The 26,446-nt window shown below is 46.0% G+C and overlaps 1 protein-coding gene across 1 annotated transcript in view; it reads left to right on the forward strand.

The window, feature by feature from the left end:
• RXFP1 (relaxin family peptide receptor 1) overlaps positions 1–26,446 on the forward strand; it is a 522,477-nt gene that overhangs the window by 396,539 nt on the left and 99,492 nt on the right. The window contains exons 14-16 of the mRNA XM_073605821.1: positions 229–300; positions 1,908–2,137; positions 9,345–9,755. Of these exons, the coding sequence (XP_073461922.1) occupies positions 229–300; positions 1,908–2,137; positions 9,345–9,755 (713 nt within the window). The remainder of the gene's footprint in view (positions 1–228; positions 301–1,907; positions 2,138–9,344; positions 9,756–26,446) is intronic.

Here is a 26,446-nt window from a genome sequence, read left to right on the forward strand (position 1 = left end):
TAACAATAATATCTAGTTTTCTCAACCTGCAGTAGATTAGTATCTCCAGACTTCAAATGCACAGTGATGGCTTCTACGTGCATTTTTATTAACAGAAACAATAGATGTTAGAAAGAAGGGACACCAGTGATCAATTTAGAAGCAAAGTACATGGCATCTTAGCCAACTGTATATGTATAGGTTGACAAAAACTAAGGTTACTAACAGATTTTTCTTTGTTGCCTGCAGGAGTCTTGAGGGAATCGAGATACCAAATATTCAAAGAAGAATGTTCATGCCACTCAAAAATCTTACTCACATGTATGCAATCTTTTCTAAGATGACATACTTCTATAAAGCAACTGCTATAAATTACACAACACATGTAAGGGTTGTCTGGATATAAAACATATATTTAAACCCTCAAACAGATAAAACTGAGATACAAGTACCCCTGCCTGTCTATGAAGTTTTTCCGTCCCTCTAAAAAACTCAGAGCAGAAGCTGGCAGGCATTTAGGGGGTAATACTTCAGACATCCCAACCTGCAAAAACTCATTTCAGCCCCCCCCCATTCATAATAAAATACTATAATAAAATAATACTTTAAAAGATAATGTTGTGTCACACTCACCAACAATACACCCTCACTGTGCCCATCTGCACCCCCCTGTGCCCATCTGCAGCCTTATCAGTGCCCATCAATGCAGCCTTACTGTGCCCATAAATGCAGCCTCACTGAGCCATCAATTCAACCTCACTGAGCCCATCTGCAGCTTCAACAGTGCCAACAATGCAGCCTCACTGTGCCCATCTGCAGCCTCACTGTGCCCATCTGCAGCCTCGTCAGTGCCCATTAATGCAGCCTCTCTGTGTCCATCAATGCAACCTCACTGAGCCATCAATGTAGCCTCATTGTGCCCATCTGCAGCCTCATTAGTGTCAACAATGCAGCCTCACTGTGCCAACAATGCAGCCTCACTGTGCCCATCTGTATCCTTATCAACGACCATCTGCAGCCTCACTGTGCCTATCTGCAGCCTCACTGTGCCCATCTGTAGCCTCATCAGTGCCAACAATGCAGCCTGTGTCCATTTGCAGCCTCATCAGTGCCAACACTGCAGCCTCACTGTGCCCATCTGCAGCCTCACTGTGCCAACAATGCAGCCTCATCAGTGCCCATCAATGCAGCCTCACTGAGCCATCAATGCAGCCTCACTGTGCCCATCTGCAGCCTCATTAGTGTCAACAATGCAGCCTTACTGTGCCAACAATGCAGCCTCACTGTGCCCATCTGTATCCTCATCAATGCCCATCTGTATTGTCATCAGTGCCCATCTGCAACCTCACTGTGCCAACAATGCAGCCTCACTGTGCCCATCTGCAGCCTCACTGTGCCAACAATGCAGCCTCACTGTGCCCATCTGCAGCCTCGCCAGTACCTTGATTACACACAGCAGGTGTCTCTTGCTGTGTCATGCAGCTGCAGTCTTAACTGTTCAGTGGCCATCAACTGTAGCAAAGCCCCGCCTCCTCATCCATGATAGACGGTCAACTGAACACTGATACAATGGTGGGAAATTGAATCAGTGTTCCGTCTATCATGGATGAGGAGGCAGGGCTTTGTTACAGTGGACGGCCGCCGAACAGTTAAGACTGCAGCTGCATGACACTACGGGAGACACCCACTGTGTCCGTGTACACGGGGCCTTAGTATCTTCATTTGTTTTCACCTGTATGACCCAATTTACTGCTGTAGATGTGTCAACTATTATTACAATTGTAATACTCCCCCCACCCCAACACAACACTTTATTCCTGAAATAGGTATGATGGTACTTTCCTCTGATGAGTAGGACAAATAGCTAAAAAGTTTTGATTAGTATATTGTACCTGCTTTTTATAACTTGACCTTTCTATTACACACAGATACTTTAAGAAGTTCCAGTACTGTGGATTTGCACCCCATGTGCGCAACTGCAAGCCAAATACAGATGGTATTTCATCCTTGGAAAATCTGCTTGCAAGTATCATCCAGCGAGTGTTTGTGTGGGTGGTTTCACTGGCAACCTGCTTTGGGAACATCTTTGTGATCTGTACACGACCATATATTAGGTCTGAGAACAAGCTACATGCAATGTGCATTATTTCCCTTTGTTGTAAGTAATAAAATAATACTTATTATGGAGCTTTAGTCACAACCATTAAAACTATACAAACAGGCTTATTTACTGATCACTATGGTATAAAAAGCAATGTGTAAAATGCATGAACATGCAGCCAACAACATTATCACTAATCGTTAGTCTTTGCCTTACTGACTAAACTCAGGGCCCATGCATGCATGTTGGTATGCGTTACTTTAAGGCGGGGGTTGGCAAGCTGGCAAGCGTGATCTATCTGTCGATTGCGGGTAGATCTGGAACACAACCTTGCATTGCCGGCCTTTCCCTCCTCAGCCCCTGCCTTCACTGCAGAGCGTTGAGCGGAACATATCACAGTACTGGAGGGTGGGAGCTGCCGGAGTTAGCTGTTCACATTAATCAGCAGTTTACTAGGAAGCTGGGCAGTCCTAGCAACCAATCACCAGCTTGTTCATGTGAGAAGTTAACTTTGGTAGCTCCCACCCTCCTCCAGTGCTGTTATAACTCTCGCTTTTTGCTTGAAAGTGCTACCTACACTGTGTGTGTGCACGTGTGACGCACAGGACACTGCTATGGGGGGAGGGGCAGAGGGCACAGGACACTGCTATGGGGGAGGCACAGGACACTACAGTGGGGGGGGATGTGATGTGAAGGGGACAGAGGAGTAGAGGACACTACAGTTGGGGGGTGACGTGAAGGGGGACAGAGGACACTGCTTTGGGGGAACGGGACACTGCTATGGGGGGGCAGGCAGAGGACACTACTAGGGGGGTGATGTGAAGAGGGGCAGCGGACACTGCTTAGGGGGAGGCACTGGACACTACAGTGGGGGGGGTGAAGGGGGCACAGGACACTGCTTTGGGGGGCACAGGACACTACAGTGTTATGGGGGGCAGAGGACAATACAGTGGGAGTGATGTCAAGGGGGATAGAGGACGCTGTTAGGGGGGGCACAGGATACTACAGTGGAGGTGGGGGGGGGCGATGTGAAAGGGCAGAAAACACTGCTATGGGGGGAGGAGCAGAGGATACTACAATGGGGAGGTTATGTGCACGGGGGGCAGGACACTGGTATGCAGAGAGAGAAGACACTACTGTATGAGGAGGGGGGAGGGGCAGAGGACACTACTGTGGGGGGATGATGTGAAGGGGAGCAGAGGACACTACTGCTGGTGAGGGGGGGCATAGGATGTGATGTGTTTTTATTGGGGACTTGATAGTTTGTTTTTCTTAAAGAGCATTTCCTCCATGTTTACCAGGTAGATCTCAACCTCTGAAAGGTTGCCTACCCGTGCTTTAAGGCAGCCCTAATCATGGCTTAACACAAAAAAACATACTTGCACTACTTTCGGCCACTGCACAGAGCATTCATACCCCGAAGTGCTGAATCACGGTGTTTATTTATACTGTATACTGTATATACATTGAGCTGCCATTTTGAATAAATGGTAAAACAGCTCAACATTTATATAGCGTGTATTGTTGTGTGTGCATATTAATATGTGCACGAATGTGTGTGGGAATACAATCTAAGTGATGTAGTTTGTTCTTTCTCTTTATAATTTGTTTTGTACACTGGAGTTGGTTTTACACAATTTCAGTCAGTAGTTCTACAAAATATTTTTTTCTATAAATAAAATATTGGTTCATACAAAGGATTTATCTTCATAGATATGATTATAATAAACTAAAAATACTTATAACTCCCCTCATAAATACATGCCCTGCAGTAAACAATATCTGTTCAATAAAGGAGGTGGAAATAATTATGCAGATACAGAAATATGTGAATAAAGTATGTCAGGGCTGGCCATTGCAACCAATAAGATTCTTGTTGCTTTTAGAAAGGAAAATGGAAATTAGTATGATCAGCAGTGCAAAACACATTCCTTATCTCATGTAGTATGTGCAATCTATTTTTTATTTCTTGTTAATCTTGTAAGAATAAGGGTCCAGGAGGCTGAGAGCCATGTATTTTATTGAAATTACTTGCAGGGAAATGGAAGATAACAGGAATTTGTGTCTAGAAATATTACATTACTTTAGGAAAAACACATCTTTGATCTGTTCAGTTACAATCTTTTCCTGGAATGTTAGACAAAATCCAAATCTAAACCAATTTGTAAATCACAATATATAAATAATGAAATCACAAATATTCTACTTGTCAAATATATGTAACTCAAGATCTATCTATCTATCTATCTATCTATCTATCTATCTATCTATCTATCTATCTATCTATCTATCTATCTATCTATCTATCTATCTATCTATCTATCTATCTATCTATCTATCTATCGTGCAACCAGAAAGTATTCACAGCGCTTCACTTTTTCCATATTTTGTTATGTTACAGCCTTATTCCAAAATAGATTTAATTCATTATTTTCCTCAAAATTCTACAAACAATACCCCATAATGACAGCACGAAAGAAGTTTGTTTAACCACTTCCCTACCCAGCCATAGACATATGACGTCCACAGATGGGATCTCCCATCCTGGGTGGACGTCATATGACGGCCTGGGATTCCCGGCCATCTAGGGGGCGCCGCGTTGCTCGGGACCCGGTGCGTGTGCCCGGCAGCCGCGATTGCCCATTAACCGGGCCGGACCGTGGATCTGTGTGTGTAAACACAAAGATCCACGTCCTGTCAGTTGTGAGGAGAGCGATCTGTGTTCCTAGTACAGCAGAACATTGATCGTTCTCCTCCCCTTGTACATCCCCGCCCCCTACAGTTAGAAACACTCCCTTAGGAAACATTTAACCACTTGTGGCCCCCTAGTGGTTAACCCCTTCACTGCCTGTCACATTTACACAGTAATCAATGCAATTTTATAGCATTGATCGCTGTAGAAATGTGAATGGTCCCAAAAAATGTGTCAGAAGTGTCCGATGTGTCTGCCATAATGTCGCAGTCACGAAAAAAAATTGCGATCGCCGCTAAAAAAAATAAATAAATTTTTTTTTTTAAAAATGCCATAAATCTATCCCGTATTTTGTAGACGCTATAACTTTTGCGCAAACCAATCAATATACGCTTATTGCGATTTTTTTTACCAAAAATATGTAGAAGAATACATATCGGCCAAAACTGAGGAAAAATTTTGTTTTTTTAAAAAAAAATTGGGATATTTATTATAGCAAAAAGTAAAAAATATTGTGTTTTTTTCAAAATTGTCGCTCTTCTTATGTTTATAGCGCAAAAAATAAAAACCGCAGGAGGTGATCAAATACCACCAAAAGAAAGCTCTATTTGTGGGGAAAAAGGGACGTCAATTTTTTTTGGGTACAACATCGCACGACCGCACAATTGTCGTTTAAAGTGCGACAGCGCTGAAAACTAAAAATTGGCCTGGGAAGGAAGGGGGTGAAAATGCCCTGTATTGAACCGGTTAAAAATCTTTGCAAACTTATGAAAAATAAAAAAGGAAAAACATCCCATGTACATAAGTAGCCACAGCCTTTGCGCAATACTCTGTTGAAGCACCTTTGGCACCAATTACAGCCTCAAGTATTTTTGAGTATGATGCTACAAGTTTGGCACACCTATCTTTGGGCAGTTTCTCCCATTCTTCTTTGCAGGACCTCTCAAGCTCCTTCAGGTTGGATGGGTAGTGTCGGTTGGATGGGTAGTGTCAATCAGGTTCAAGTCTGGGCTCTGGCTGGGCCACTCAGAGACATTCACGGAGTTGTCTCGTAGCCACTCCTGTTATCTTGGCTGTGTGCTTAGGGTCGTTGTCCTGTTGGAAGATGAACCTTCGCCCCAGTCTGAGGTCCAGAGCGCTCTGGAGCAAGTTTTCATCAATGTCTCTGTACATTGCTACATTCATCTTTCCCTGGATCCTGACTACTCTCCCAGTTCCTGCTACTGAAAAACATCCCCAGAGCAGGATGCTGCCACCACCATGCTTCACTGTAGGAATGATATTGGCCAGGTGATGAGTGGTGCCTGGTTTCCTCCAGACATGGCGCCTGCCATTCAGGCCAAAGAGTTCAATCTTTGTTTCATCAGACCAGAGAATTTTGTTTCTCATGGTTAGTAATGGGCCAGATGACCCCCTGTTCAGTTCGCACCAGAACTTTCGAACCCCATTGAAGTCTATAGGACCTGAACTGACAAAAGTGCCCATTTTGAAGGCTTACATGCAAGTACTTGGGCATACAATGGTTTATGGGGGCCCGGGTACTGCCCTGGGGGACATGTATCAATGAAAAAAAGTTTGGAAAAAAAAATCATTTTTAAATGAGCAGTGATTTATTGATGCTTAAAGTGAAAACATAAAAATTGCTGCAGCAATAATTGTATTTATAAAGCCAAAAAAAAATGACATTTTCCCTGCAAGCTTTCTTTATTTTGTAAGCAACGGTTTGCGAGCCAGTCTGTATGATGAGACCACAATGTAGTGCACTGGGAATAAGATTAGAGATTTTTTGGATAGATTCTGGTGTGTCTTCCACAGACTTTTAATAAAGTAACAGGAGCAGAAAAATTAGTCTTTGGGTGTCAGTGGCGCCTTCACACCGAAACCCTATAGAGGTATTCTTGATGGAAGCAATTAGCATTAGATAAACTCCTCTTTAAGGTGTTCAAAAGATTTCATCTTCTGCACTCTCTGTGGGGGGGGATAAGTTCTGATCCTTTCCCCTTGTAACAGTGGTAAAGGAGGGTTGCCAACCAATAGTGATCCTTCTCCTTTACGCCACGCATTCATGAGTCCTTTCAAAGGCTTTGAAGCACGAGGGAGCCCATGCACCACCAATTTGCAGAGCTATGAGAAGCAGACTCCCCGGTGTCACTGAGGATTACAGTATCTGGAGCTGCCTCCTCCCAGCCACGTACTACTTCAAAGGTTTATGGGGAGGGAAAACCATCTCTTAATGTTTGACGTATGTCTTCCTCTGTTTCAATGCCTCCAAAACTGACAGAATCCTTCTCCTCCTCCCTCTCCTCTTGTGTGTTCTGTTATGTAGGAACAATGGTGTCTGCATAAAGTGGGCCTTCAGAGGAGAGGAAGTCATCCTCTTCCTCCCGCTGCTCAGCCTCCAGTGCCCTGTCCATAATGCCAGAGTCTGCTCCAGCAGGAACACAACAGGGATGCATGCATTGTCATGGCTCATCATCCTTGTGGCTTCCTCAAATGGTGACATTACAGTACATGCATCCTTTATGAGCAGCCATTGGCGTGGGGAAAAAAAAGCAGAGCTAGCCTGTGCCTCTCGTTGTGCCATACTTACACAAGTACTCGTTGACAGCCCTCTGCTGCATGTGCAGCTGCTGCAGCATTGCCAAAGTCAAGTTCCACCTGGTGGGTATGTCACAAGTGGAATTCCCACTGAATTTCAGCAAACTGAGCACTGGCTGTGTATGACCGCCTAAAATAGCTACAGACTCTTCTGGCCTGCTTTAGCAGATCTTCCAACCCTGGGTACATATTTAGGAAAGGCTGTACCACCAAATTGAGGACATGTGCCAGGCAACTTTCCCTGTCTAAGGGCGGACAGGAGGTTTGGGCCATTATCGCACACCACCATTCCTGGCTCCAGCTGGCGTGGCATGAACTACCTCTGGGCCTGTCCCTGCAGAGCTGAAAGAATCTCTGCTCTGGTGTGGTTCCTGTCCCCTAGACACACCAACTGAAGCACTGCATGGCACCTTTTAGCCTGACTCATTGAATAGCCCCTTGAACGCTTAGGGGGTACTTGTGGTTCATAGGATAATTCAGCAGAGGAGGGCATGGAAGAGGAGGATCTGTATGGAGACATGGGGGCACAACAAGCTGCACACTGAGCCCTGTCCTGAATCCTTCCGAGTTGTAAGCAGAGTTGCCCAGTGTGCTGTAAATTAAATATATCGTCCCTGACCATGCTTGCTGGACCACATGTCAGCAGTAATGTGGACTTTGCAGCTGACTGCCTTGCCCAACGATGCCACAACATTGCCTTCCATGTGATGGTACAGAGCTGGAATAGCCTTATGTGAAAAGAAATAGCAACTGGGAACCTGCCATTGTGGTACAGCACATTCTGCAAATTCACGGTAGGGGGCAGAATCCACCAGACAAAAAGGTAGAAGTTGTAGAGCCAGCAGCTTTGACAAGCTTGCATTTAGGTTCTGGGTATGTGGATGTCAGTGACTGTATTTTTTTTTCGCTGCAGCAGATAGGTCAGAGAAATTTGCTGGCTATAGTCTACAGCTGGTGGTGTGCTACCAGCAGATGTGCTGCAAGGACCTGGGACACCCTGCACGATATCATCATCCCTGTCAGTGGAAGCTGCTGAGAGGTCATGAGGTATAGCAGGGGAAGACTGAGGTGAGTAAAGAGGACCAGAATTACACACCTTTTGTGTGGCTTTCAGGTGCTCTTGTCAATGGGCTGAGTGGTGGGAGGTTAAAGTTTTTTTTTGGCAAACTCCAGGTGGGCTGTCACATGCCTTTTACTGAGGAGTGGCTTCCGTCTGGCCACTCTACCATACAGGCCTGATTGATGGAGTGCTGCAGAGATGGTTGTTCTTCTGGAAAAAGTGACCATCGGGTTCTTGGTCACCTCCCTGACTAAGGCCCTTCTCCCCCGATCACTCAGTTTGGCCGGATGGCCCGCTCTAGAAAGAGTCCTGGTGGTTCCAAACTTCTTCCACCTACAGATGATGAAGGCCACGATGCTCATTGGGACCTTTAATGTTGCAAAAAAAATTCTGTACCCTTCCCTAGATCTGTGCCTCGATACAATCCAGTCTCGGAGGTTTACCGACCATTCCTTGGACGTCAAGGCTTGGTTTGTGCTCTGACATGCACTGTTAACTGTGGAACCTTATATAGACAGGTGTGTGCCTTTCCAAATCATGTCCAATCAACTGAATTTACCACAGGTGGACTGCAATCAAGAAACATCTCAAGGATGATTAGTGGAAACAGGATGCACCTGAGCTCAATTTTGAGAGTCATGGCAAAGGCTGTGAATACTTATGTACATTTTTTTTTTCGTTTTTTATTTTTAATAAATTTGCAAAGATTTCAAACAAACTTCTTTCACGCTGTCATTATGGGGTATTGTTTGTAGAATTTTGAGAAAAATAATGAATTCAATCCTTTTTGGAATAAGGCTGTAACATAACAAAATGTGAAAAAAGTGAAGTGCTGTGAATACTTTCTGGATGCACTATATCTATCTATCTATTGCAACTGCCATTTTAAACCAAACCTCCTTTATGTCTATCAGGTGCTGATTGCCTAATGGGAATATATTTATTTGTCATTGGATATTTTGACCTGAAATACAGAGGTGAATACAACAAGAATGCTCAGGCCTGGATGGACAGTACTCAATGCCGATTGGTTGGCTCATTAGCCATTCTGTCTACAGAGGTGTCAGTCTTACTTCTTACCTATTTGACTTTGGAGAAATACATCTGTATAGTGTATCCGTTCAGATGTCTGAAGCCTGGAAAATGTCGTACTATCATAACTCTGATACTAATTTGGATTGTTGGATTCATTATTGCATTCATACCTCTCAGCAATGAACATATTTTCCACAATTACTATGGCACAAATGGGGTCTGTTTCCCACTACATTCGGAGCAACCAGAGAGTACTGCAGCACAGATATATTCTGTCATTATATTTCTTGGTGAGTAGTACCTATAACCCAATTAAATGTCTACCATGAAATAGTAGTAAGTATAGCTTATGCTTGATATATGAATAGCTCATATTTACCTTTAAAGGTCTGACTCAAAACCAAAAAATCACATATCAGTATTGATGGGTTGCAATGGAATATGTTGGGTCTTCTCTCAGAACTCCATCATTATACTCTCTCAACTTTCCTGCAGCATTCCTAATGCAAGATATATGACTAACAAAAAATTTAAACAGTGTAAATCAATATCTGTGATCATACACAATAAAAAAACACATTCTATAACATCTATATAAAATGTGATCAGTTCTAAAAGATGTGCAGAAAATTAATCCATGTAATATATAGAAGAATCCAAATAAGACAGGTATTTCAAAGGAGTTCCACCACCAAAGATCAAAAAGGTCCTCCTGTGACATCCAACACCTTATTAATGGGGATGCTTACCAGATAAGATGGACCATCTATTTCTAGAGTGGTCAAACACACTTACAGATAAACCCCTGCAGGGTAAGTTAAGTGATGAGGCCTTCTATGGATCACTTTAACATGCTAATGTTAGGGGAATACGTCCAATGGTATCAGACTCCCGTAGGGATGTCCCGATCAGTCTTGGCCAAGTGGTAGTGTAGTGTAATATTGTATCAACTAGTTTAAATTTAAAGAGCCAAAAAAATACTTACAATAATTAAAACATGAGCCTTGATAAAATATTTGCTTGCCAGCAAACAGAAACAAATACACCTGCACTTCTGGGGTCATGCAGGACGTGATAGCGTCAGAGCATAGCTCCGCCTGATACGCTCTGAAACTATCACGTCCTGCATGACCACGGAAGTGCGGGTGTATTTGTTTCCGTTCTCCGGCAAGCAAATATTTTATCAAGGCTCGTGTTGTTTTTATTTATTGTAAGTCATTTTTTGGCTAGTTTATACAATATAACACTAATGGAGCTCTTTTTCTATATACCAACCCATTTGGCCAAGACCGATTGGGACATCCCTACGGGAGTTTTATACCATTTGATGTATTCCCCTAACATCAGCATGATACAGTGGTCCATAGAAGGCCTCATCACTTACCTTACCCTGCAGAGGTTTATCTGTAAGCGTGTTTGACCATTCTAGAAATGGATGGTCCATCTTATCTGGTAAGCGTCCCCATTACTAAGGTGTTGGATGTCACAGGAGGACCTTTTTGATCTTTGGTGGTGGAACTTCTTTGAAATACCTCTTTTTGGGATTCTTCCATGGACCACGTAGATTCATTTTCTGCACATCTTTTAGAACTGATCCCATTTTATATGAATGTTATATGGACATTTTGATTACAATGTGGTTTATTATTGTGTAAGATCACAAATATTGATTTAAACTGTTTCAAATTTTTGTCAATTCATATCTTTCTGGTTCATATATTGATTAGCGCAACTTTTTTTTGTTTATTATATGTTTTTGAAAATATTTGACTAGGCAGAATAATCCAGGAATAATTAAAGCTGACCAATGAAATTCTTACTGTGTATGTGATTTACATTTGTAAAAATCATTTCATGCATATTGTTATGAAAACTGTTTCAATATAATTCAAATAGCAAATCTGGACAAAATTTAACGGCTTTAAAACAAAACTAATTGACTCAATGATGGTATGTAAGAATGTTCGTAGAAATTAACTTTTAGGATTTTCCATATCCTCATTCAAATGACCATGTATGGCCAGCTCAAAGTAGAACTATAGGCAAACTTTTTTTCATTTTGGATAGAGTAAGGAAGGGTTATAACCCCTGTTAGATTTTGTTTCACCATCTGTGTCCCATTGCAGAGATTTCCCTTCACTTCCTGTCTCATAGCTAAACAGGAAGTGAGAGGAAATCCCTGCAAATAAGGGATTTCCTCCGAGACCCCCAGTTCATCAGAACTAGTGTCTTCATTGGAAGATTTCCCCTCTGTTACTTTTCTAGGGACAATCCAAAATTTTTCTTTTACTTTAACTTTCAATAATAATGGCAAACAGGACAAATAAAGAGAATGAATCTCCTTAATGGGGACATAGACAGCAATAAAAACTGACAAGCATTCTAGCCCCTCTCCACTCTATCCAAACCTAAAAAAAAAAAAAGTTTTGCCTTTAGTTATACTTTAACTTATAATTAACAGGTGTAGCGCCTGCCAAGCGTGACCCATTGAAGTGAATAGGGTTGCTCTGCAAGTGCCCTGCAACCTTGTGCACTACAGCGACCAAAGATTTACAGCAGGCAACGAGGAGGCATTTTATCACCCACCTCTCCCATCACTCCACCATGTGTGCATCCTTGTTATCTGCCCCCCCCCCCCCCTTTCCCAGTTACTGTGTCCCCCTCCACTGTATCCATCTATTAACCATACACAGACAGAGCTCAGATCATCTGCATGGCTCTTGCAGTGCAATCATGTCCCCCCTCCCCAGCTCCTCCTCCTGTCTGTGTAGATGATAACCCTGGAGCCAAGGAGGGGGAGGAGGATCTTTACCTGAGATCTAGCATTATAATAACAATACAAACAATAGCTATAAATGATAATCCAATATGAGCTTACTTGAAAATCTCTTTTCATGTTGTGAGTTCTGTCTGTCTGCTGGCTATCTCTTCCCAATTTCCTGGATTTCCTGCCTGCTTTGCAGCTTCACCTCTGTTGCTTACTCCCAATTTCTAAAGACTACATATCCCATGGCACTTTGCTGCTTGAAAGGAGTGATTTTTGTACTGACTCCACCTCCTGAAGCTCCTCCTCTTAGCACCTCTGTAGTTTAGAAGGCAAGCTCTGTGCAATGTGTGACACAGCAGTGCCTACTCACAGGGCATAAATAATGATATTTGAAGCGCTTCACAATGTGCATAAAAATGAATATATATGAATAAATATAAATACTCAAATAAACCCAGCGGTGAGTAAAACAATGTTTCTTTTGCTTCTGTTCACAACCAATGTGAGAATCATAAAACAGATCTCATTTGACAGGCAGATAAGAGAAAAAAACAATCATTGTGCAATAGTTAGGATACCAAGGTACACAGGCAAACTTCAATCCACTCACGTGTGCCTTATAATGATAAGGCATATGCAGGTTTTACTATAGCAGTCAGCCGCCTTAGACAGGAGCAGATTCACTGCAGTACACTGAGTGATACTGCTGATCTGCACAGAGCGTCCTTGGCTCCTCCCACGCGTTACATCACAGTCACGTGACCTTGAAAAAGTCACGTGACTGTGATGTAATGCGTGGGAGGAGCCAAGGACGTTCTGTGCAGATCAGCAGTATCACTCAGTGTACTGCAGTGAATCTGCTCCTGTCTAAGGCGGCTGACTGCTATAGTAAAACCTGCATATGCCTTATCATTATAAGGCACACGTGAGTGGATTGAAGTTTGCCTGTGTACCTTGGTATCCTAACTATTGCACAATGATTGTTTTTTTCTGAATACATCCCTATATATTTATTTTTATGAGGATTTTTTTACACATTTGGTGTCACTAATTTTTTATAATTTTACACTATTTTGATTGCTGAATTTTTTAGGAATTTTTACTCACCGCTGGGTTTATTTGAGTATTTATAATTATTCATATATATTCATTTTTATGCACATTGTGAAGCGCTTCAAATATCATTATTTATTCTTTTTAAGTGACTCTGAAAACACTCTTTTTTGATAGTAGCCTCACTTGGTTTTCTGTGTAATTATCAGCTATTTAGCATCACAGCGCTTTGTGTTTTATATATTCTTACTCACAGGGCATAGTACATTTTTGTCATAGAATTCAAGGAAGTAAATGTGTCTGATCTTCACATAATAGAAGGCTAGAAATAATTGAAATACAATGTCTAAATGAATATATTATTTTACATTTTGACCATATATACACTTTAACTTTACTAAATCTTTGTTCAGTGCCTTGAACACTCTGGTGGAATGGTTTGAGTGTTAAGAGGTCCATTCTAACACTGTCCATTTGTTTAGTCAAATAGGTCTGACATCAATGTATTGCATAAACAATTTGTGCGAACATCGGCTCAGAATCACCCTGACGGTTGTTTGCCTGGATATTTTCCTACATTTTGTTTACGTTTAGGGTGGCTTTGACCATGTTTGGACCCTGGAGCCTTAGATGGAAATCCCCACATACCTCTGCATGTATGAGGTTTTGTTGGTCTGGATCATGATTGGTCAAGGCCTTGGTGCCATTTTGTCCTCCTATACCGGCAAATTTCCTGACATTTTCTAGGCAATTTGGATGATATTAGTCTTAGTTTGACCATTTCCACAAAATAGGATAAAGCTCAGGGGTTAGGAAAAAGGGTTTCAGAGTACTGAAAGATGCAATCGGCCCTGTAGAATGGATGTAGTATAGTGCAGTAGGAGCTGCTGTTCATCACCAGAAGTTGAACACATTCAATCCCTAAGGTGTGCATTAGGGTTGAGGTTAGGCCTTAGTGTAGGCCAACTTAAAGTGATTGTAAAATAGTTTAAAAAAAGAAACAAACATGTCATACTTACCTGTTCTGTGCAATGGTTTTGCACACAGCAAACCCGATGCTCCTCATCTCAGATACCCTGCTGGCTCTCTGGGCCCCTCTGATTTGCCAAGTGCCCCCATAGCAAGCCATTTGCTGGCTTCCAGCCAGTTCCCTGTGTCCATAAGTCAGAGAAAGCATGGCTCTGCCCCGCTCCTTGCACTGGCTGTGATTGGCAGCACCGGGATCCTGCTGCTGCATCTCAGCCAGTCAGGAGGAAGAGACCCAGGAGAGCTGGATCACACATCGCTGGATAAGGCTTAGGTAAGTATTAGGGGGGGCTGTGGGGGCAGCTGCATGTTACACTTTTTAATCAGAGTATAGCATCAAGTCAAATAAAGTCCTGGAATACTGATCTGGTCAGTTAAGTAGCAGAGGGGGTTGTTAATCAGTTTCAGCTGCTTTGGTGTAATTGGAATTAACAACAGGTGCAATAGATGGGCAACAATGAGACAAAACAGCAATGGTTTTACAGGTGGAGGCCACTGACTTTTTTTAACTAGTTTTGCATTTGGCTAGGGTCAGTGTCACTACTGGTAGCATGAGGAGATACCTGGGCCCTATAGAGGGTACACAGGCAGTCCAACTCCTCCAGGATCAGAAACAGACTTCATGAGGGTGGCCTGAGGGCCTGACATCCTCTAGTGAGCCCTGTGCTCACTGCCTGACACTGTGAAGCTCGATTGATATTTGCCATTGAACACCAGAATTGACAGGTCTGCCACTGGTGCCCTGTGCTTTTCACAGATGAGAGCAGGTTCACCCTGAGCACATGCGACAGACATGAAAGGGTCTCGAGAAGCAGTGGAGAACATTTTGCTGCCTGTAACATCATTCAGCATGACTGTCGGGAAAGGTTCCACCCCCTAATGGCTCTGTCAGGCATTTGGCGTGCAGTACTGATGTCCACCAGCGGGTGTCTCCTGCAACTGTCAGGGGAGCTCTCTCCTGCTGGTGGTATTATTTGATCTTTGGGCCGCAGTACTGGTGCCTACCACCAGCAGGTGGTTCCGGGCAGTGTGGACCCGACATCATCTCCTGCGATCGGGCATCAACTGAGCCTAATTGCAGGAGATGTGTATAAATACCCGGCAAGTACACACACACTTTGCCTTGATATCTTCCTTGTGCCCTGACCCTGACCCTGATCCCTGTATCTGAACCCTGAGCCTTGTACCTGTACTAGTCCCTTCTGTGATCCTGTTACCCTTACCTTTGCCTCACAGCCTTATCCATCCATCCTTTCCTTGTCCGTTCGTTCCCTGTCCCCATCTACTGATCTCCCATTGATGACCCTGGCCTGGCTACATTTATGATTCCGGTATTCCCCATTACATGTATATATCTGTCTGTTTATTATTATTATTTGTGGGTCTCTGTGGTTAGTTGGTTGCACACTGTATTATATTGGAGGTGGTTGTGTTTATATAATTCACTTATCTCAATAAATCACTATATTTTCACTTATATAAGTTTGGGTTTACTCTGATTGCGGTCCACACAGTTCTGGTCATACCTTATACATGACAGTATACCAAGGCCATCCCTGACCAGAAGTTACTGCACAGAGGAACCATCTTGGTTCTGTTTACTGTTGTGAGATGAATTCTGATGTGATAGTTTACTATGCTCTGCTGGCGTCAGAGAGTGGTGAATATCTAGTCTGGCTCACTCCCTGGTTGATCAGGGTTGTATGCTGTTTGGGGATGTGCAGCCTTTGATTAAAATATGTACAGAGCTGGCCCTGTCCTGTATTCCAAAGGGCCATGATGATTTTTCTCCCCATTTCATCATTAATCAGGTTGTATCTCTGGTATGGCTTTTGGAAGATGATCCCATGTACTTTTTTGAACACTACTCAGCCTGTTCACAACAGGTGATAACAGAGTGCGTTGAGTCTCTTGTCAGACAGGCAGAATGTAAACTGCAGTTTGTGCAACCACTACTCTTAGCATGGTCTGATATGTTGCAATCAGCCCCAGCCAACCCACAACAAACCACCTCTGCCATCAGATACCTGCCTGCCCAAATGTCTTTTTCCCCATCACTCATGGCAACCTCAGTCACAGCCCAGTATACTCTGCTCACCAAATACCAATACCCAGTTTCTACTCCCTGCATCTATCCTGCCTTTAATCCACCTGCCTCCTCTCTGCTGCCTACAACCCCACAAAACCTTCCCTTAGCTACTGTTTCCTCTTTACCTGCCATATTCCAACCCTCCTCTCCAGTCTGCTTCACCCCTTATCTACAGTCCTGCAGTTACCTACAGGACTTCAGTAGCTAAGCCAAAAAAGAAACGGAAGTTCTTTCCAACTCATTTGTTCCTGCCAGTAACCCAACCTGCCTCCATACCAGCCAACCTGCTCCAGCCTGCTTCCGCACCGACCCGCTCCAATCTACCTCCATGACTACCAATAGAGCCAAGTTGGCCTCTGAAGATATTGAACTTAACCCTGACAACTTTCTGCCTGCTGTCCAGCCTGGAGTTGCGGTGCCTGTGTCCCAGCCTGAAGTTCCGGTGCCTGTGTCCCAGCCTGAAGTTCCGGTGCCTGTGTCCCAGCCTGAAGTTCCGGTGCCAGTGTCCCAGCCTGAAGTTCCGGTGCCAGTGTCCCAGCCTGAAGTTCCGGTGCCAGTGTCCCGGCCTGAAGCTCCGGTGCCAGTGTCCTGGCCTGAAGTCCCGGTGCCAGTGTCCCAGCCTAATGTCCCGTGCCAGTGTCCCAGCCTGAAGTTCCGGTGCCAGTGTCCCAGCCTGAAGTTACAGTGCCAGTGTTCCAGCCTGAAGTTCCGGTGCCAGTGTCCTGGCCTGAAGTTCCGGAGCCCATTTCCCGGTCTGAAGTTCCAGTGCCCGTTGCTCAGCCTGTGGAGCCAGTGCCCATTGCTCAGCCTGTGGAGCCGGTGCCTGCTATGCAGTCTGCTGAACCGGTGCTCGTCACCTGGCTTGTTAAGCTAGTACCCGTCATCAGACTTGCTGAGCCAGTGCCCATCACCCAACTTGCTGAACCGGGGCTCATTACCCACCCTACTGGGCTGGTGCTCGCTACCCAGCTTGTGGGGCAGGTGCCCGTTACTCAGCCTGCTGATACAGTGCTTGCTACCCTGCCAGATGACCCGGAGCCTGCTACACTACCAGGTGTGCCCCTGTCTGCTGCCCAGCCTGATGTGCCAGTGCCTGCTGACCGGCTTGATGTGCAAATGCCTGCTGTCCAGCTTTATGTGCTGGACAGCAGGCATGGGCACATCAAGACTGCTCCTTTGAGGGGGGTACTGTCAGGAAAGGTTCCACCCGCTAATGGCTCTGTCAGGCATTTGGCATGCAGTACTGATGTCCACCAGTGGGTGTTTCCTGACAGTCTGGAACTGTCAGGGGAGCTCTCTCCTGCTGGTGGTATTATTTGATCTTTGGGCTGCAGTACTGGCGCCCACCAGTGGGTGGTTCCTGGCAGTGTGGAGCAGACATTATCTCCTGCAATCAGGCACCATTTGAGCCTGATCGCAGGAGATGTGTATAATTACCCGGCAAGTATACACACATTTTGCCTTGGTATCTTCCTTGCGCCCTGACCTGAACCTGAGAGCTCTGAACCTAAACTTGAACCTGATTCTGATCCTGTCTCTGAACCAGATCTCTGTACCTGAACCCTAAGCCTTGTACCTGTACCCGTCCCTCCTGTGATCCTTTTACCCTTACCATTGCCTTACAGCCTGATCCATCTATCCTCTCCTTGTCCTGTTCGTTCCCTGTCCCCATCTGCTGATCCCCCATTGATGGGCCTGGCTATGTTTATGATTCCGGTATTCCCCATTATATGTATATATCTGTCTGTTTATTATTATTATTATTATTATTATTATTATTATTATTTGTGGGTCTCTGTGGTTGGTTGGTTGCACACTGTATTATATTGGAGGTGGTTGTTTTTATCATTCACTTATCTCAATAAATACTATATTTTCACTTATATACGTTTGGGTTTCCTCTGTTGTAGTCCACGCAGTTCTGGTCATACCTGATACATGACAATGACCGCTTTGGCGGTGGGTCAGTGATGGTCTGGAGAGGCATATCAATGGAGGGACTCACAGACCTCGACAGGCTAGACCAGTGTTTCTCAACCGGGGTTCTGCCATGATTCAACATTATGGCGGATAGTATATTCACTGTCAGCTCGCATTGATACTCAATGCCCTCTCTGTCGTTCGGGCTCAGAAAACTCAGAGGGCGGAGTCGGGAGCTATGCAGAGAGCGGGAGATCTGAATTCAGAGCATGGAGGTGGGGAGCCGTGAATGGAGGCATAGAGACGGGGAGCCGTGGGAGCTGAGGGAGCCCAGAGTGGAGGCATGGAGCTGAGGGAGTCCAGAATAGAGACCATGGAGGCAGGGAGCTGTGGGAGCAGAGAATGAAGACTGGAGGCAGGAAGCACCAGATCGGTGAGATCCTGTCTGAATGGTAGCAGTGATGCACACTGTGGATAGCAGAGAAAAGAAGCACATGGCTGGATCAGGAGGTGAAATCCTGTGTACAGAAGGGGTGAATGCAGACTGCAGGGGGGGAGCAGAGAACAGGAGGTGACATCCTGTGTATAACAGCACTGACTGCAGACTGCAGAGGGGGGAGCAGAGAGTGGAGGCAAACAGCTGGATCAGGCTGAATGTAACAGGAGGCAAGATTAAAATAGCTTTATGTTATACCATAACAGTACATAATGCTATTACGATCTCATCTTCTGCTACATTCAGTGTCATTCAGCCACAGGCCGATCCGCTCTGCTCCCCCCCTCTGCAGTCTGCATTCACATAGTTGCCAACATTGCAAAAGAAAAATTCGGGACACTTTTTTGCATGTAGGCAGAGCCTGCTATAATTAGGGGGCGTGGCATTCATTTGTAGGCGGGGCATACTGTAATAGAAAAATGGCAAAAAATGGTTGTGGCTTGAGTGGAATAGTGGGCGTGTCTTAAAAGGGCATGGCTCGGAAGGGGTGTGGTATGAGATGAATGAGGGATGGAGGGAGAAAGAAAGAAAGAGGGAGAGAAAGAAAAAGAAAGAGAGAAAGAAAAAGAGAGAAAGAAAGAGGGATGGAGTGACAGCAGGCCCAGATCCTACACAACAGTAGAAATATATGTATTCTAGAAAGTTTAACAAATCAGCAGATAAAGATACTCCAAACACCTGGTGTTGGCGCTTCAATCATCCCGGCACCAAGGTTGTTATGGTGTCAGGATGATTGAAGTGCATTATTTCTATTATTACATTGTAATATAAAATGAAATTATTTAACTCACCATAATGCAGAATCAGTGGGAACCCTGAGCGTGTCACTAGCCACATCGCCTGCCACCAGATGCCATCAGGTGTCCCCAGCGGAGTCCCCCCTTACATCAGACATTGCAGCGGAGTCCCCCTTACATCAGACATTGCAGCGGAGTCCCCCTTACATCAGACATTGCAGCGGAGTCCCCCTTACATCCGGCATTGCAGCGGAGTCCCCCCTTACATCAGGCATTGCAGCGGAGTCCCCCCTTACATCAGGCATCAGACATTGCAGCAGAGTCCCCCCTTACATCAGACATTGCAGCAGAGTCCCCCTTACATCAGACATTGCAGCGGAGTCCCCCCTTACATCAGGCATTGCAGCGGAGTCCCCCCTTACATCAGGCATTGCAGCGGAGTCCCCCCTTACATCAGGCATCAGACATTGCAGCAGAGTCCCCCCTTACATCAGACATTGCAGCGGAGTCCCCCTTACATCAGACATTGCAGAGGAGTCCCCCTTACATCAGACATTGCAGCGGAGTCCCCCTTACATCACGCATTGCAGCGGAGTCCCCCCTTACATCAGGCATTGCAGCGGAGTCCCCCTTACATCAGGCATTGCAGCGGAGTCCCCCCTTACATCAGGCATTGCAGCGGAGTCCCCCTTACATCAGGCATTGCAGCGGAGTCCCCCTTACATCAGGCATCAGACATTGCAGCAGAGTCCCCCCTTACATCAGACATTGCAGCGGAGTCCCCCTTACATCAGACATTGCAGCGGAGTCCCCCTTACATCAGACATTGCAGCGGAGTCCCCCCTTACATCAGACATTGCAGCGGAGTCCCCCCTTACATCAGGCATTGCAGCGGAGTCCCCCCTTACATCAGGCATTGCAGCGGAGTCCCCCCTTACATCAGGCATTGCAGCGGAGTCCCCCCTTACATCAGATATTGCAGCGGAGTCCCCCTTACATCAGGCATTGCAGCAGAGTCCCCCCTTACATCAGGCATTGCAGCGGAGTCCCCCCTTACATCAGGCATCAGACATTGGAGCAGAGTCCCCCCTTACATCAGACATTGCAGCGGAGTCCCCCTTACATCAGACATTGCAGCGGAGTCCCCCTTACATCAGACATTGCAGCGGAGTCCCCCTTACATCAGACATTGCAGCGGAGTCCCCCTTACATCAGACATTGCAGCGGAGTCCCCCTTACATCAGACATTGCAGCGGAGTCCCCCTTACATCAGGCATTGCAGCGGAGTCCCCCCTTACATCAGGCATTGCAGCGGAGTCCCCCCTTACATCAGGCATTGCAGCGGAGTCCCCCCCTTACATCAGATATTGCAGCGGAGTCCCCCTTACATCAGACATTGCAACGGAGTCCCCCCTTACATCAGGCATTGCAGCGGAGTCCCCCCTTACATCAGATATTGCAGCGGAGTCCCCCTTACATCAGGCATTGCAGCGGAGTCCCCCCTTACATCAGGCATTGCAGCGGAGTCCCCCCTTACATCAGGCATTGCAGCGGAGTCCCCCCTTACATCAGGCATTGCAGCGGAGTCCCCCCTTACATCAGGCATTGCAGCGGAGTCCCCCCTTACATCAGGCATCAGACATTGCAGCAGAGTCCCCCCTTACATCAGACATTGCAGCGGAGTCCCCCTTACATCAGACATTGCAGAGGAGTCCCCCTTACATCAGACATTGCAGCGGAGTCCCCCTTACATCAGACATTGCAGCGGAGTCCCCCTTACGTCACGCATTGCAGCGGAGTCCCCCCTTACATCAGGCATTGCAGCGGAGTCCCCCCTTACATCAGGCATTGCAGCGGAGTCCCCCCTTACATCAGGCATTGCAGCGGAGTCCCCCTTACATCAGGCATTGCAGCGGAGTCCCCCTTACATCAGGCATCAGACATTGCAGCAGAGTCCCCCCTTACATCAGACATTGCAGCGGAGTCCCCCCTTACATCAGACATTGCAGCGGAGTCCCCCCTTACATCAGACATTGCAGCGGAGTCCCCCTTACATCAGACATTGCAGCGGAGTCCCCCTTACATCAGGCATTGCAGCGGAGTCCCCCCTTACATCAGGCATTGCAGCGGAGTCCCCGTTACATCAGGCATTGCAGCGGAGTCCCCCCTTACATCAGATATTGCAGCGGAGTCCCCCTTACATCAGGCATTGCAGCAGAGTCCCCCCCTTACATCAGGCATTGCAGAGGAGTCCCCCCTTACATCAGGCATTGCAGCGGAGTCCCCCCTTACATCAGGCATCAGACATTGCAGCAGAGTCCCCCCTTACATCAGACATTGCAGCGGAGTCCCCCTTACATCAGACATTGCAGCGGAGTCCCCCTTACATCAGACATTGCAGCGGAGTCCCCCTTACATCAGACATTGCAGCGGAGTCCCCCTTACATCAGGCATTGCAGCGGAGTCCTCCCTTACATCAGGCATTGCAGCGGAGTCCCCCCTTACATCAGGCATTGCAGCAGAGTCCCCCCTTACATCAGATATTGCAGCGGAGTCCCCCTTACATCAGACATTGCAACGGAGTCCCCCCTTACATCAGGCATTGCAGCGGAGTCCCCCCTTACATCAGATATTGCAGCGGAGTCCCCCCTTACATCAGGCATTGCAGCGGAGTCCCCCCTTACATCAGGCATTGCAGCAGAGTCCCCCCTTACATTAGGCATTGCAGCGGAGTCCCCCCTTACATCAGGCATCAGACATTGCAGCAGAGTCCCCCCTTACATCAGACATTGCAGCGGAGTCCCCCTTACATCAGGCATTGCAGCGGAGTCCCCCTTACATCAGGCATTGCAGCGGAGTCCCCCCTTACATCAGGCATTGCAGCGGAGTCCCCCCTTACATCAGGCATTGCAGCGGAGTCCCCCCTTACATCAGACATTGCAGCGGAGTCCCCCCTTACACCAGACATTGCAGCGGAGTCCCCCCTTACATCAGGCATTGCAGCGGAGTCCCCCCTTACATCAGGCATTGCAGCGGAGTCCCCCCTTACATCAGGCATTGCAGCGGAGTCCCCCTTACATCAGGCATTGCAGCGGAGTCCCCCCTTACATCAGGCATTGCAGCGGAGTCCCCCCTTACATCAGGCATTGCAGCGGAGTCCCCCCTTACATCAGGCATTGCAGCGGAGTCCCCCCTTACATCAGGCATTGCAGCGGAGTCCCCCCTTACATCAGACATTGCAGCGGAGTCCCCCCTTACATCAGACATTGCAGTGGAGTCCCCCCTTACATCAGGCATTGCAGCGGAGTCCCCCCTTACATCAGACATTGCAGCGGAGGGGAGGGAGAATCTTTTTTTTCCCCCTCAAACAAAAGCTTGGAGCACTTCGACTTACCGAGTGACACACTAGCTCCCCCCACGTGGCGCCGACTGTTCCCTGGTGGTCCCAGCCTCGGGCTCCCCCCCGACCTTTCACGTTCTCCTCCTCGGGGTCCCTCCCAGGCTGAGCCTGAGGTGCTGTGAAAACAGGAGGAGGCGAACCTCCTCCGAGTGAGAGTCCTGGCGTCCTGGCACTGACATAGCAGCTGCAGTCAGCGTGACACAGCGGCGCGTACCTCCTCCCCCATCCATCCATGTGCTCCGACTGCGAAGTAGCCACGCCCCCGCTTGCCATACTTGGCAAATCAAGGCAGGCAGAAAGAGCATGTGTCCCCCTTGTCCAATAGAAGACAAGGAGGACAAAATGAGGCAAGGGGGGACGCTCTGGAGTAGGGGAGGATACGAGGCTGCGGCGATATAATAATTAATGCTTTATTGCCCAAATTTTTTTTCCGATGCTCGGGACAAGCGGCAAAATTCGGGACAAATAGCGGGAAACAATAAAATCGGGACGAGGCTCCAAAATTCGTGAATGTCCCGGGAAATTCGGGACTATTGGCAACTATGCATTCAGTTGCTACCATATACAGGATCTCACCTCCTGCAACATTCAGCCATGTGCTCCCACTGTCAGCACTCCTCCTGGCACCCCCCTCACAGGTTCAGAGGAGCTGGAACTATAGAGGAGGCACCAGGTATTAATGTGCATTGACAGTACTCGCTGTCAGTGCACATTGAAAACAACATTGATATCCTGTGTGTATTTTTTCTGCACAGAAATATGCAACATGTATGCATTTTTCTGCAGAGAAAAATACTCAAATGACACCAACATTGTGGTGTGAACAGGGTACATAGAAATCAGTTGTTTTCTTTGTCCTTGCAGTAAGGAAGTTCCTACGTTAGGAAAATGCATGTCTCTGTGCATGATGTGAACAAGACCAAAGTATTCTATGCAGGTCAAATCTGCACAATTTTCCATCAATTCCTATGCATGTGTAGCAGAATGTTTAACCACTTGAGCCCCGGACCATTATGCTGCCTAAGGACCAGAGGTCTTTTTCCAATTTGGCACTGCGTCGCTTTAACTGCTAATTGCGCGGTCATGCAATGCTGTACCCAAACGAAATTTGCGTCCTTTTCTTCCCACAAATAGAGCTTTCTTTTGATGGTATTTGATCACCTCTGCAGTTTTTATTTTTTGCGCTATAAACGGAAAAAGACCGAAAATTTTGAAAAAAAATGATATTTTCTACTTCTTGTTATAAAAAAAATCCAATAAACTAAATTTTAGTCATACATGTAGGCCAAAATGTATTCGGCCACATGTCTTTGGTAAAAAAAATGTCAATAAGCGTATATTTATTGGTTTGCGCATAAGTTATAGCGTCTACAAACTAGGGTACATTTTCTGTAATTTACACAGCTTTTAGTTTATGACTGCCTATGTCATTTCTTGAGGTGCTAAAATGGCAGGGCAGTACAAAACCCCCCCAAATGACCCCATTTTGGAAAGTAGACACCCCAAGGAAATTGCTGAGAGGCATGTTGAACCCATTGAATATTTATTTTTTTTGTCCCAAGTGATTGAATAATGACAAAAAAAAAAATATATAGATAAAGATATATTGCTCACACAGGCCATGGGCCTATGTGGAATTGCACCCCAAAATACATTCAGCTGCTTCTCCTGAGTATAGGGATACTACATGTGTGGGACTTTTTGGGAGCTTAGCCGCGTACGGGGCCCCGAAAACCAATCACTGCCTTCAGGATTTCTAAGGGTGTAAATTTTTGATTTCACTCTTCACTGCCTATCACAGTTTCGTAGGCCATGGAATGCCCAGGTGGCACAAAACCCCCCCAAATGACCCCATTTTGGAAAGTAGACACCCCAAGCTATTTGCTGAGAGGCATATTGAGTCCATGGAATATTTTATATTTTGACACAAGTTGCGGGAAAGTGACACTTTTTTTTTTTTTTTTTTTTTTTGCACAAAGTTGTCACTAAATGATATATTGCTCACACAGGCCATGGGCATATGTGGAATTGCACCCCAAAATACATTTAGCTGCTTCTCCTGAGTATGGGGATACCACATGTGTGGGACTTTTTGGGAGCTTAGCCGCGTACGGGGCCCCGAAAACCAATCACTGCCTTCAGGATTTCTAAGGGTGTAAATTTTTGATTTCACTCTTCACTGCCTATCACAGTTTCGTAGGCCATGGAATGCCCAGGTGGCACAAAACCCCCCCAAATGACCCCATTTTGGAAAGTAGACACCCCAAGCTATTTGCTGAGAGGCATATTGAGTCCATGGAATATTTTATATTTTGACACAAGTTGCGGGAAAGTGACACTTTTTTTTTTTTTTTTGCACAAAGTTGTCACTAAATGATATATTGCTCACACAGGCCATGGGCATATGTGGAATTGCACCCCAAAATACATTCAGCTGCTTCTCCTGAGTACGGGGATACCACATGTGTGGGACTTTTTGGGAGCCTAGCCGCGTACGGGGCCCCGAAATCCAATTACCGCCTTCAGGATTTCTAAGGGTGAAAATTTTTGATTTCACTCTTCACTGCCTATCACAGTTTCGGAGGCCATGGAATGCCCAGGTGGCACAAAACCCCCCCAAATGACCCCATTTTGGAAAGTAGACACCCCAAGCTATTTGCTGAGAGGCATATTGAGTCCATGGAATATTTTATATTTTGACACAAGTTGCGGGAAAGTGACACTTTTTTTTTTTTTTTTTTTTTGCACAAAGTTGTCACTAAATGATATATTGCTCACACAGGCCATGGGCATATGTGGAATTGCACCCCAAAATACATTTAGCTGCTTCTCCTGAGTATGGGGATACCACATGTGTGGGACTTTTTGGGAGCCTAGCCGCGTACAGGGCCCCGAAATCCAATCACCGCCTTCAGGATTTCTAAGGGTGAAAATTTTTGATTTCACTCTTCACTGCCTATCACAGTTTCGGAGGCCATGGAATGCCCAGGTGGCACAAAACCCCCCCAAATGACCCCATTTTGGAAAGTAGACACCCCAAGCTATTTCCTGAGAGGCATGGTGAGTATTTTGCAGCTCTCATTTGTTTTTGAAAATGAAGAAAGACAAGAATCAGAATCAGGCCTGAGGCCTGCGAACGCTGCAGTTATGTGTTTAGTGTTTTGTAAGTGACAGTGATCGATCGATACTGCACTTGGGTGGACTGGGCGGAGGGGCAAAATGCAGGTGCTAGCAGGTATCTGGGCTGATCCCGCTAACACTGCGTTTTTGGGAACCCTAAACTGCTGGGGACGCTAGTATAGATCTGATCGGATCAGATATTGATCCGTACAGATACTATACCACTAAGGGAGGCGTATGCTGCGTGCGTGGGTGTTAGCGGTACTGGCGCTAATCTGACGCTGCCTGGGGCGACGCATATCACCGCCGGGCGATCAGGGGGCTAAACCTTTATTCGGTAATAAACGGCGGGTGCCCTGACACTATAAAAAAT

This window comes from Aquarana catesbeiana, linkage group LG01, assembly GCF_042186555.1.
Source record: "Aquarana catesbeiana isolate 2022-GZ linkage group LG01, ASM4218655v1, whole genome shotgun sequence".
NCBI classification, from domain to species: domain Eukaryota; kingdom Metazoa; phylum Chordata; class Amphibia; order Anura; family Ranidae; genus Aquarana; species Aquarana catesbeiana.